The 11,730-nt window shown below is 59.0% G+C and overlaps 4 protein-coding genes across 4 annotated transcripts; 1 reads left to right on the forward strand and 3 right to left on the reverse strand.

Annotated features, from left to right (window-relative positions):
- Window positions 1–304: 304 nt before the first annotated feature.
- THITE_2116140 (uncharacterized protein) lies at window positions 305–2,859 on the reverse strand. Its single transcript, XM_003653533.1, has 3 exons — window positions 2,448–2,859; window positions 1,072–2,333; window positions 305–996 (listed from the first exon to the last, which is right to left on the reverse strand). The coding sequence occupies exons 1-3, from the start codon at window positions 2,545–2,547 to the stop codon at window positions 445–447; spliced, it is 1,914 nt and encodes a 637-aa protein (XP_003653581.1). The 5' UTR covers window positions 2,548–2,859; the 3' UTR covers window positions 305–444.
- Window positions 2,860–3,499: 640 nt separating this feature from the next.
- THITE_2116143 (uncharacterized protein) lies at window positions 3,500–7,031 on the reverse strand. Its single transcript, XM_003653534.1, has 7 exons — window positions 5,845–7,031; window positions 5,594–5,764; window positions 5,341–5,524; window positions 4,460–5,254; window positions 4,317–4,395; window positions 3,943–4,253; window positions 3,500–3,855 (listed from the first exon to the last, which is right to left on the reverse strand). Exons 1-7 carry the CDS (start codon window positions 6,912–6,914, stop codon window positions 3,508–3,510), a joined length of 2,958 nt encoding a protein of 985 aa, XP_003653582.1. The 5' UTR covers window positions 6,915–7,031; the 3' UTR covers window positions 3,500–3,507.
- A 1,752-nt stretch (window positions 7,032–8,783) lies between these two features.
- THITE_151239 (uncharacterized protein) lies at window positions 8,784–9,596 on the reverse strand (the record flags this gene model as incomplete). The annotated part of the gene is made up of 3 exons (XM_003653535.1): window positions 8,784–9,031; window positions 9,108–9,416; window positions 9,485–9,596. 3 exons carry the CDS (start codon window positions 9,594–9,596, stop codon window positions 8,784–8,786), a joined length of 669 nt encoding a protein of 222 aa, XP_003653583.1.
- A 280-nt stretch (window positions 9,597–9,876) lies between these two features.
- Window positions 9,877–11,702, forward strand: THITE_2116145 (uncharacterized protein). The gene is made up of 4 exons (XM_003653536.1): window positions 9,877–10,179; window positions 10,305–10,428; window positions 10,481–10,646; window positions 10,702–11,702. The coding sequence occupies exons 1-4, from the start codon at window positions 9,926–9,928 to the stop codon at window positions 11,637–11,639; spliced, it is 1,482 nt and encodes a 493-aa protein (XP_003653584.1). The 5' UTR covers window positions 9,877–9,925; the 3' UTR covers window positions 11,640–11,702.
- Window positions 11,703–11,730: the final 28 nt, after the last annotated feature.

Genomic DNA, 11,730 nt, shown 5'->3' on the forward strand with positions numbered 1-11,730 from the left:
GATCCTGTTCCCAGGTTTTGCGCACAAGCACGTAACAGAACAAAGGGGCAAGTGTCAGCTGTTCTATGGGCCGTCGTCTGTCGGTACTGCCATGAGGTTGGAAATAGGGCTCGCTGGCTCTTCTTCGGGAACGACATTTTCGTTTTATCTTGCAATATCAACATTGCTCGTCTGTCCAGTCCTGGCCAAAGAACGTGCACAAGTAGTCTCGGGGAGGGGCTGGTGTATATACATACCCCCTCCAATGCGCAAGCCTAGATACATAGCTATGGTATAGGACAAATCGTCACAAAGTGCGTGCCACGTCCATTACGGCAGTGTCTTGAAAACGACAAGAGATACGCGATTAGTCAAAAGCGCAGTGTGTCACGGTGTAAACAGATTCCAACCGAAGAGAAGGCCTGTTGGGCAATGTGCTAGCGACGGAGAGGGCCGAGGCCGAGTCTAGCTCCCATCGCCCTCGCCTTTGACCTCGCCCAGCGCCTTGTGCAAAGACAGGACGACGTCCTTCAGCTGCTTGACCTCTTCCCTCAACCTCCTGACCTCGACTACGGCGGGATCTTCGTCCAGGTTGCTCTTGGCCGCGTCGACCTTCATCTTCCAACCGTCGGCCTCGAAGTCCAGCTGTCCCAGCATTTGCTCCCACTCCTCCACCGTGTCGTCGTCGGCTTCGCCGCGGGCGCGGTTGCGGCGGATCTCGCGGGCCCAGCTCGTCTCGAAGTAGGCCGAGATCAGCAGCAGCGGGGAGTAGATGACGCCCATGACGACGTCGTTGATGCGCTCGTACGTCTTCTTGTCCATCCACCACTCGAGCGGCAGGGCGAGGAGGAAGATCTCGATGAGGTTGAAGGGAGGGATGAAGACGTTCTCGTCGGGCGCGCGCACAAAGGTCAAGGTCTTTTGGGCAAACATGGCGAGGTACTCGTCGTTCGCGTTGTCGTAGATGTCCTGGTAGGCGGAGTTGTACAGGGCAATCAGGATGTTGAGGAGTACAACCTGGGATTACGCATCAGTCAAACGTTAGGAGTGAGGGGTGGGGGCAACGAAGGTGGCGGGTTGGAGAGAACAGACCATGACAACGAAGGTGAAGCAGTAGTAGAGGATCAGGCCAAAGGGCGGCCGGAATCTTTCGAACCCGCTGAAGTCCGGAGACTGCATCACGGCGTTGGCCATGGACTGGATGATGTAGAGCATGTCTTCGGCAGCCCTGTCATCGGCGTAGTCGAGACCGACGAACGCCTGCAGGAAGCCGAGGATGATGACGACCAGAAGGGCGAAGAAGATGATGGACTCCTTCATCATGACCTTGAGCACGACCAGCATGGCGCCGAAGAAGCGGAAACTGTCGAGGTACAGCAGCAGGCGGGCCCAGAACATGGGGGCGCTCACGGCCAGGAAGCCGTAGCTGAGGGCGCTGTAGTGATGGCGAAGCCCGCCAGGATCGTCCGGGCCGTGGCTCAGGGCGACGCAACGGAGCACGAAGCTGGTGGCCAGCAGGGTGTACAGGATGGAATTGAAAGCATTCCAAAAGTTCAGAATGTGGTAGCCGACCTTCCAGAGCTTGGCGATCTCGTCGCAGATGAAGCCCAGGGTGAAGGTGTAGAGCAAGCCCTCGACAAAGTCGATGCCGGCGTCTTGATTGACCGTGTTCATGGCGACGGTGTACAGGCCCAGGTAAGCAAAGGATATGAGCATCTGCGTGGCGTTCTGGTACATGGGCGAACGCATGCGGTCCGGGTCGAGGTGGGCAGCGTAGGACGTGTTGTCCTTGTCCCTGTAGTCGATGAAGGTGGCCGGGTCATCCTCGTCCTGGACCAGCCAGCCGCGCCAGAGAAAGTTGATGCACTTCTGGTAGCCCGAAGAGCCGATGACGCGCAGGGCGTGCAAGTCGACGGCCTTCTCGACGACGTTTACAGGGTGCGTGGGGTGGCCGTTGACCAGGATGGAGTAGCGCTTGAGCAGGACCGAGTGCAGGAGGTACTCGGCGTCCTCCTCGGACTCGATGATCTTCTTGGCGATGACCTCGCAGGCGATGGCGCGCAGATGGTGAAGGTCGGCATCCCACAGCTCCAGCAGGGCCTGGTGGCGCCACCAGCGCTTGTTGACCAGGAGACAGAACACCACGCAGGCGCCGTGCTCGCGGCCGCCGGCTTCCTTGGCAGCCCGGACGACCTTGGGGGTGATGACCTTGCTGTGCGGGCTCGTCACCAGCTCCGGCTTGAGCTCGCAGGGGACGCATTCCTCGATCAGGTGGCGGATGCGGAGCGCGACCTCGGTGACGGCCTGCGCGGGGATGGCCGACTGGATCGATTCATCGCGGTAGCGCGGCAGCACTGGGGGCACGCAGGGGGTAGGGGGTCAGTGTCTGTCTGCCGTGTCTGCCAGTGGGGGGGAAATGGGGAATAAAGTAACGACACACGACATGGCGACAGGGCGCGCGCACTCACGCCGTTGCCTCGACTCCTCCCACCAATTGCTGTGGTCGCGATGGCCTCGCCTGGGGTCCCAATCCCAGCCCAAAAGGCGACTCCATGTCTGTCGCGGCATCCTGGTTGGCGCTCGACCTCGTTCTGAGCTCCGAATCGCACCGCGACGCAACGAGATGTGGACACTTCCGTGGGCCTTTCTGTTTTGGTGGGGGCGGAGCCAAGCCGGAGCTGGTGCGCCAATCCGCGCTTGGAAGGCCAGGAGCCGGGCACCCTTTAACAGCACACAGCTAAGGACTCGACGGACTGACGGGTGAGGGGGGAAGGGGTAGAAGCTATGGAAACTAAGACGACGAGGAAGCAGGCAGTCCTGCTATGCGCCGTCTAATTTAGTGCTGGTTTTTGAGAACCCGAGATCGGCTTCAGCTCGGTGTAACAAAAGGGCTACCTGGATGACGTAGGTTTCAGACAAGGGAGCGAGTTAGTGGGGCCTGCTTTTGATGTTTTCTGAAATAACAATGGACTAACTAACTCAGACAAGAGGTTGATCCAGAACCCCGTGCCAACAAACAAAACCCCCAGAGATATTTGGACATTAAGTACCCTTGACGATTGGGCGGGCGGCGGAGGACACTGTTACCGTGGGTTGGGTAGCAGCACATCACGTTATGCACCGAAAGAGACTGTGCTGAGATAGTGCGATTCGCCAGTCCATCCCGCTCAGGGTTGGAAACACCAAAGAGCGCCGTCTATCTCCGTTCCGAGGTAGTCCGTGGCATGCAAAAGAGACATACATGATCAGTGATGTGCAAATGAACGCCACATTTAAGAAACGCGGGTATCGGGCCGAGGCAGAGACGGGACTGGAGACCGAGACTGATAAAACGGGAGAATGCTCATCATGCAAGGAAGGAGAGTAGGTAGTCCTGCACCGAGTCGGATGCAGGGGGATGCAAATCGACCGCAGGAAGGGGTATCCGTTATCCACCACCAGTTGACCGAAAAGAGCACGGAACGCCAGGGGCGGGAAGGACGAGGAAATACAAAAGAAAAAGGGAGGAAATGAAGAAGCAGGCCCCAACTAAAAATAACTCCGCATCGCATCCTGGTAGCCCGTGCCGCCCTTCAAATCCCGCTCAAAGTTGGTTTGCACATCGAGCACCTGCCGGATGTGGCTCATGGACAGCGGCTCGCCCTTGTTGACCGCCAGAGCTTGCGCCGTGCGGACCGTGTTCTTGATCTGCCTCCCGTTGAGATCGTGCCGTGCCAGCATGTTGTAGTCCTCCTCGCTGAACGGCATCAGGCTGATCTTCTCGAGCACCCGCACGCGCTCGATGAAGATCTTGAAGATGGCCTTCTTGGCACGGTGGTCCAGGTTGTCGTACCGCAGAGCGATGTGGATGCGCGACTGGAAAGCGTCGTCAAAAGTCTAATAAGCAGGCAATACTCGTTAGCTCGTTCAGTCAGTAGGATTGGGGGGAGGGGGCACTCATTCGCCGCCGGGTTCTGTGCCTACCTCCACTCTGTTCGTCGTGAGGAAGAGGATCCCCTGGAAGTATTCGAGTTGCCGGAGGAAGATGCTCACGAGCGCGTTCCGGTGGATGTCGTGCATGTTCCGCTTCTCCAGGAACACGTCGGCTTCATCCAGCAGCAGGATCGCGCCCCAGGCGTGGCAGATGTCCAGGATCTTTTGTAGCTCGCTCTCGAGGAACCGCGAGTCCGTGCCCAGCTCGCCGGCCGACGCCATGTACAGAGGGCACTTGAGAAGCTCCGAGATACCCTCGGCCGTCAGGGTCTTGCCGGTGCCCGGAGGGCCGTGAAGCACGGCTAAAAAAAACAAGGTCAGCATGAACCTGTAACAGACAGGTAAAGAACCCCGGGGAAACGAACCGACGAGGCCCTTGCCCTTGCCCTGAATCACGTCGTCGATGCTCTCGGCGGCGTGGTACTTGTGTGACTCAACGAGCGCCTGTAGTTGACAGACGTAGTCAGATACAACGCCACAGACGCGTCAGTTTCGCAGCTAAACGTACCTTGACGATGTCCTTGGTCTTGGGCTCAAGCACCAGGGAGTCGTAAGCAGTCTCGTTCCATTGGATATCCTTGATGCCGGACACGGTGAACTCCAACCACATTTTCTCGGCAAAGGCAAAGCCGAGCACCACCGGAGATGCGATCAAGTACTCCTCGTCGCTGAACTCGGGGATCGGTTTGGCCCCCTTGCCCCCTGCCGGAGTCGCCGTCCCGTCGTCGCCGTTCTCCTGCGGTGCGTCCTCGCCCTTCGCAGTCACCTTGTCGAGCTTCTCTCCCCGGCCTCCTTCGTCGTCGTTTTCTCTGGGCGCGCGGATAACCTGTACGTTGCCCTTACCGTCCTGGAAGACCTTGGTCACGAACTTGAGCTTCTCGCCGCCAGAACCAGCGTCACCGCCGACATCCGAGTCGCACCCGCAGCAGACCGATTCGCCGTCCGAGTCGTCGTCGTCAGAGAGCTCATCCTGGTCCTTGGGTCTAACGAGAGAGATCGGGTAGTTGGGGTTGATGCGCCGATGGATGCTGGGGTCGATCATGACGCGCCCGTTGATGTTGACCTTGATGATGGACTTCTTCTTCTTGAAGTAGGCCATCCCCTGGTGGCTCTTGTAGTGCACGCCGCTGAGGGACACGAACTTCTTGCCGCGCTCGATCAGCTCCTTGCGCAGCTGCGCCTCGTTCTTGTGGTACTGCAGCGGGTAGCAAGCCAGGCTTGTGATCTTGCGCGCTCCGCGGAAGTCGCCAATCTCTTCCGCTATGCTGCCGAAGCCGAACTGCTTCCCATCATACTCGAAGTACTACAAAAGGCGCGGAGACCATTAGCAAAGGGGGATCCGCAAAGAGGAGTTTTTGGTACTCCCTCAGGAGGACTGCATTGCCATACCTTGCCCTCAATGTAATAATACCCGCCCCTCATCAGGCCGTGATGTCTCTCCGCCATCTCGACCTTGAACACACGGGGTTCGTCGTGTGAACCGTACGTGGTCGTGAAGGCCAGCGTGTTCGGCTTCCACAGCGCCCATAGCAGGTCAAATGTGATGAGGCCGTTCTCCAGCATAGGGTAGAGGCTGGTTGAGTGGACGTCAGCAGAACACATCCGAGAACTCGGGGGAGGAGAAAGTGATGAGGAGGCGCACCTGTTCTTGACGTCGGCGTAGTCCTTGTCAATATACTTGATCAGGACTTTCAGATGCTGCCGCTTGGTTTCTGCCCGCTTCTGCTCCTTCTTCCGGCCGTGCCTATCACCCTTGGCTGCTTTCGCCTTCTTCTTCAACTCCTTCATGTGCTTGCGGAGATCCTCGAGGTACCTGGCCACGAGTGGTTTCAGTGTGTGAGGAATTCATGCCTCCGGCATGGCAGCCTTTGGGGAAAGGGGGAAGCGACTTACAAAAAGAGCATGTTGGGATCGAGCTTCGGCGTGTCGTCGACCAGGCTGACGCCCTTGATGCCGCCCATGACCTCCTGCAGGCACTCACGGAGCAGGTTGCTCTTGATGTCGACGATGGTGGCCTTGTATTTGCCCTCCCAGTCGAACGTTCGGCGGACGTGGAAGAGGAACTCATCGTACTGGGCATCCACGGTTCCCTCGGCCGTGTCCTGGAGCTTGAAGTTGTGGATCGAGTCGTCCCACACCTGGTCGACACGCTTGTAGTCCAGCTTAGTAGCCTTGGCTCGCTTCTTCTTCTCTTTCTGCTGCTGCTTGGCGTCCAGGAGGACGCCGGGATCAATGCCGCCCAGGCTGAGGTTCATGCGCGAAGAAGGACGCACCCCTCCGCGCCGGGCCCTTGGCTGGCCGCTACCGTAGATGGGAGGGGGCAAGGTGTTGTTGATGCCGGCGTTGTACTCATGATACGAACCGCCGCCGCCATGGCGCTGCTGCTGCTGCTGCTGCTGCTGCTGCTGTTGCTGCTGCAGCTGCTGCAGAAGCAGCTGGAGCTGCTTGGCCAGGTCTGCCTGGGTTAGCTGGGTCGCCTCGTCGCCGGAGCTGCCTCCGTCACTGGCGTCCGAAGAGTCCGAGTCGGAATCCGAATCGGACGAATCATGCGACTTGGCCGTCTTCTTGTTGTGCTTTTTGGAGCGCGTCTTCTTCTTGGCTCTCTGGGGATCCTGACGCTTCTTGGCTACCCGCTTCTTCTTGGGCCCGTCTGCTTCCGAGTGGCTGTCGTCCGAAGATGAGGACAAAGAGGCCGCATCGGTGCTGTCATCGCTTTCAGAATCCGACGCCGACTCCGTGGACGACGCTGCCTTTTGTGACTTCTTCGGCTTGCGTTTTGTGTGCTTCTGAGAGCACTTCTCCTTGGACGGTTTCTTATTCCCGTCGGCCCTGTCGTTGGCCTTGGTCTCCCCCTCCACCGACTTGACGTTGGCCTCGGCAGGGGTTTTGGGCTCCTCGCTCTTCGCCGGCGCTGGCGGGGTTCCTTCGCGCACGTCGGCTGACGTCTTGTGCTCGGTGTCCATGGCTCTCGCCGCGAAACGGAAGACAGCGGTGCGGGCTGGGGCTTACTCGGGCGCCGTGGACTGCTCGCCGAGCCGGGAAGCTGAAGAGTTTGAGTGGGAAAATGGCCGGGAGATGGCGACTGGAGGAAGGCAGGGTAACTCAGAGAGAGCCCGACAACCCCTGCGGGCGCTGTGTGCTGTGTGACTCAAGGAAGCGACGTGGCCGGCTGAGGGAGGCCCCGGGAGGACGTAGCAAATGACAGCGGGGCCGGGGAAGGCACCCGATGCGAAGCCAGCGGATGCTCGGCGATGCGCTGTCCGCTTGCTCTCACGTAATGGTCAGCCGGAACTCTCCCAGGCAGTTCACTATCGAGAGCGCAAGAGAATTGGCGTCGCCGGGCCTGTTTCTATGAAGGGCCACAGCAGCGATTTGGAAGTGGGATATCAGATATGGCAAATGGAGCTCGGGAAAAAAAGATGAGGCACCAGCAAGGAAGAATATAGAATGAGTCCAGGCAAAGAGTGCCGGCTGAGCACGGCCCGGCAAGATGTTTGCAACCGGGAAACGAGGAAGAGCTCATCAGCACATTACCACATGAGTTACCTACGCGCTTTTCTTCGTTGCGTCCGAGACCCGGGACGACTTGCTCTCGCTTGCGCCGGTTGGCGTTGCACCTCGCCAGTAACTAGCGGCTGTGCGCAATGCAGAGTGAGGTGTCTGCCTGTCGCGCTGTTCTGCAGAAGTCGGTGAAGGTCGAGAGAGACAGCGAGTGAGGTGCGATTGGGTACAGGTACGACGGATACAGGGTGCAGTGCCGGGGGAGGGGTTGGTGCCACTCAAACAAGTCGACCAGGGTAAGCAGCCCGGCTCTCAGCTTTCCCAGACTGCTGGGATCGAGCCACGAGGAACGGGTTGGGGAGATCGGCAGACATTAAAATTTGACGGCAGAGGCAAGTTGGTATAGCGACAGAATGACCGCAGAACAGGAAGGGAACGCTGCTTGTTCTTAAGTTGCCTCTTGCGAGGGACACCGCCGCATGCATGTGGCTTTATCAACTAATGTTCTAACGCGAAGTCAACCGCGCTGGCGGGACATGAAACGAACTGAACCGTGTGAGCTCAGTCGTACGGAGGATTCCGTACGCTTCATTCCTTCATTCGTCCACTGGTCAGCCTTGTTTTGCTCGACTGGCCAGCAAACCTGCATCGGGAACAGGCAAGCGCGGCTGCCTGGGCCCCCTGGCGAGCTGGGGGAGATGCCGCAACCGATGAAACCCCCACTGCTTGGCTGGCTTCCTAACTGGAGGCCAGGGGGGAGGGAAGAATAAAAGAACTCAGCTGAGTGCAGACTCTGTTGTCCGGCAAGGACACTTGGCTGCCGAGTAGTGTAATTCGTGCCCAGCCGGGACGACGGTATTCCGTTGCCCTGCTCCGGAAGCACATGGCGAAATACTGCACACACGGAGTAACTAGGTAGTTACGCAGTACCTCTTGCTGCTCGCGGAAGCACAAGGTCCTGCTTTGGTGAACCTCCTTCCCTGGCGCACCCGTGGCATCGTGCCACGGTTTGACGGTTGGCGGCACGACGCTAGTGTTACCTCACTCCCTAATGAGCGGTAAGGGTCGGTTGGTCACCCACTGAGCCACAGAAGAGAAGCCGCCACAGCGAGTCGGACCCAACAACCAGCTAGTTAGTTCAACTAGCGGGTCGGGAGGTCGGCTGCATGAGAGAACTCCCAATCAGGACCTGCGCTTGAGGTCATCCCGCTGCGGCAGACCAGGCAGCCAACAAGGCTGGGTCTTCTCGAAGCTCGACACATGCGTTGTCCACGCGGGCGGTTGGGGCCGTGCCGGACGATACTCAACCCAGTTCCACAGAAGGCATTCGCTCAATCATGGCCGCCCCGGTCACGCTTGTCCGTCGTTGGTGAGCGCCTCCGGCAGGCAACGAACATGCATGGCGGGCCTGGGCTGGGCTGAGACATGGACGCCAGCGTCTGGCCAGGCATGCTAAGAGCAGCCGAGGGACCTGCTTGCTGCGTGGTGGCTTCGGGTAAAATAGCCACGATAAGCGGGAACCTGCAGGCTCCGACTTGGGTATTGGTCACGCCGAAGAACAGGACGGGAGGCGGCTTTGCTTGTTTTAGGTTGACAGATAATATGTAGTGTACGGAGAAAATGGAGAGCGTCCGTTGGGATGCGTATGGACATACCAGTCTTTTCTGGCGGAGCTAGCGTGAGTCCTCCTTGGACCAGCACCGTCTCTAAACCGAAGAACAGGCAGGCAGGTCGTGCCGACAGCTGCTGCCTGATCACAGTTGATGGCCAGTGGTGGATGCTGTGGCTTTCCGTGTCCATCTCACCAGCCCATGCAGCAGTTCCGGCCGCAAAGGCCTTGGAGCGGGAGGAGGCGAGGCTGGCAATATGCTTGGCTCGCTGCGGCACTCTTCCAGACTTGCTTTGCATGTCTGATCCAATCGCCCGGCCTCGCACGCCGGTGGCAATGCTCGGCCGGCAGAGCTCTGGCCGACACAAACTGGTTGCAGTATTCCGGTGGTGCCAACCAGTTCACCAGAAGCGGGTCTCGTACCGGCGACTTGCCATGCTGCTGTGACGCCGCATTGCGGCCGGGGCGCGAACATTTCGCGGTGCACACATGGGGCGAAGGGCTGCAGAAACGAGGCAGAATCGACAGTTGGCATTGCGCACGGCGTTCGGGTTGATTTGGAGGACTTGACATTGAGATTGAAGATGTCGCCCGTGGATTTCCGACCCCATTCTCATGCAGCCTCATTGCACGGCGCCTGGCGCGATGGGGGGGCGGGAGTTTGGAGAAAAGCAAGCAAGGGTTGGTTGATTCCATGCGCAGCGATTGCCTTCCGCCAGCGGCGGGTCTCATCAGTTGTCCCACGTGATCGTGGCAATCGCCAGCCCTAACAACAGTAAAAGCGGTCCATTTCCTTACCCGGTAACTAGCGCGCCCCGGCGGGGCAGCTTCCTACTGCGTCGGAAACGGGAATCGCCAACTCCAATGGCGGAGAAGAAGAGAAAAGCACCAGGCTGGCCGGGCGAGGCGGGCAGCGGGGCCGGGACTGGGCCGGGGATCGGGGCCAATGTCCAGGCTGCAGCACCCCTGGGCGGACCCCAAGCGGGCTTGCCGAATCCCGGGGCGCAGCCTCGTCGTCCGGCGCCCGGCGTGCATGCTGACGGCTATTTCCGCCGGCTTTACTCGGCCGAGCCGGACTTCAAGCAGCTTGCAAAGCAAGACCCTCGCTTTGCTGCAGTGTACGCTTTTGCTTGTCTTGCACCCCTCGATCTTTCTGACCGGGACCCCCTACCCACCTTATCTCGATCACCCCCTCGCCCATCCTCCCCGCTTATGACCCACGGATCTGCTGACGTCCTTGCAGCCTCCAAGACAACGGGCAACTAGACTTCAGTGATCCTGCGGCTACAATGCAGCTGACGAAGACACTGCTGCAGATCGACTTCGGCTTGAAACTGGAGCTACCCCACGATAGACTTTGCCCTCCGGTACAGTCGTTGCCTCGGGTAGTCTCAGACGACACGTCTGATACCGTGCCAGGTTCCAAACCGCCATAACTACATCCTCTGGTTAAAAGACCTCATGGACACGACATCATACGAGCCACCCGGCCGGAAGTTATGTGGGCTGGACGTCGGCACCGGTGCGAGCTGCATCTACCCCCTCTTGGGGACCGTCCAGCGGCCCTGGTGTTTTCTCGCAACAGGTGAGAGGCTTACGCGCCTGACAGGCAGAGACGTGTTTTCTTAACCTCACCGCAGACATCGACGCCCAGAATCTGGACTATGCAAAGAGGAACATACAGCTGAACGGCCTAGAGGACCGTATCCGGCTCCTGGAGCGGAAGCCAGAGGATCCACTGGTGCCGCTCGACGAGTCGGGTGTACAATCGATTGACTTCGTCATGATGAACCCGCCGTTCTACACATCGGAAGACGAGATGCTGTCATCAGCAAGGAAGAAGTCGCGGCCGCCCATGTCGGCCTGTACGGGAGCCCCGGTCGAGATGGTCTGCGAGGGCGGCGAGGTCGGCCATGTTGGCCGGCTGCTGCGCGAGTCCCTGGTCCTGCGGGATCGGATCCAGTGGTACACGTCGATGCTTGGGAAACTCACCAGCTTGGAGGTGCTCGTCGAGCAGCTGCGCGAGAACGGCATCGACAACTATGCCGTTACCGAGTTCGTCCAGGGGAATAAGACGCGACGGTGGGCGCTCGGATGGAGCTTCGGGCCCATGCGGCCGGCCGAACGCGTGGCACGCGGCATGAAGGCGAATATCTGGAAGAAGATGCTGCCGAGATCCGTCACGATGGAACTGTTGGTATCGCCGCCGGACAAGCCCGTCGGCCCGGTAGTCGCCCGGATCAACGACGTCGTAGGGTCACTGGAGTTGCTGTCCTGGACTTGGGAGCCGGAAGCAGCGAGAGGCCTGGGAAGGACGAGAGAGAACGTTTGGAGCCGTTCTTGGAGGAGGAAAAAGCTGCGAGAGCAACTTGGAGAAAGGGAAACCGGTGATCACACCGTCATGGCCACGGAATCGGAATCGGAAGAATGCCGTCTCGGATTCGAGATCGCAGTTGCGGTCAACCGGACGGAGACCAGGGTCAGCCTTCAGTGGCGTGAGGGTCACGACCCGCTCTTATTTGAGAGCCTGGGCGGCTATCTGAGAGGGAAGATGAAAGATATTGGAATAGACAAATAATTGAGGAAATAAATGGCTGACAGCCATTGTTGCCTGGGCTGTGTAGCTGTTATCGGTTTGGCGTTGTGCTTTCAGGGGGAGTAACCGTATC

Source organism: Thermothielavioides terrestris, chromosome 2 (genome assembly GCF_000226115.1).
Source record: "Thermothielavioides terrestris NRRL 8126 chromosome 2, complete sequence".
Lineage (NCBI taxonomy): Eukaryota > Fungi > Ascomycota > Sordariomycetes > Sordariales > Chaetomiaceae > Thermothielavioides > Thermothielavioides terrestris.

What these genes read in the sequence shown, in the direction of transcription:
- THITE_2116140 (XM_003653533.1), bottom strand. Translation starts at nt 2,547, where the DNA reads ATGCCGCGACAGACATGGAGTCGCCTTTTGGGCTGGGATTGGGACCCC. An exon ending in GGAGGAGTCGAGGCAACGGC is followed by an intron (nt 2,334 to 2,447) that starts GTGAGTGCGCGC and finishes GCGTGCCCCCAG; the next exon opens with TGCTGCCGCGCTACCGCGAT. An exon ending in GCTTCACCTTCGTTGTCATG is followed by an intron (nt 997 to 1,071) that starts GTCTGTTCTCTC and finishes GCGTAATCCCAG; the next exon opens with GTTGTACTCCTCAACATCCT.
- THITE_2116143 (XM_003653534.1), bottom strand. Translation starts at nt 6,914, where the DNA reads ATGGACACCGAGCACAAGACGTCAGCCGACGTGCGCGAAGGAACCCCG. An exon ending in GATCCCAACATGCTCTTTTT is followed by an intron (nt 5,765 to 5,844) that starts GTAAGTCGCTTC and finishes ACTCGTGGCCAG; the next exon opens with GTACCTCGAGGATCTCCGCA. An exon ending in TACGCCGACGTCAAGAACAG is followed by an intron (nt 5,525 to 5,593) that starts GTGCGCCTCCTC and finishes CCACTCAACCAG; the next exon opens with CCTCTACCCTATGCTGGAGA.
- THITE_2116145 (XM_003653536.1), top strand. Translation starts at nt 9,926, where the DNA reads ATGGCGGAGAAGAAGAGAAAAGCACCAGGCTGGCCGGGCGAGGCGGGC. An exon ending in GACCCTCGCTTTGCTGCAGT is followed by an intron (nt 10,180 to 10,304) that starts GTACGCTTTTGC and finishes ACGTCCTTGCAG; the next exon opens with CCTCCAAGACAACGGGCAAC. An exon ending in ACGATAGACTTTGCCCTCCG is followed by an intron (nt 10,429 to 10,480) that starts GTACAGTCGTTG and finishes ATACCGTGCCAG; the next exon opens with GTTCCAAACCGCCATAACTA.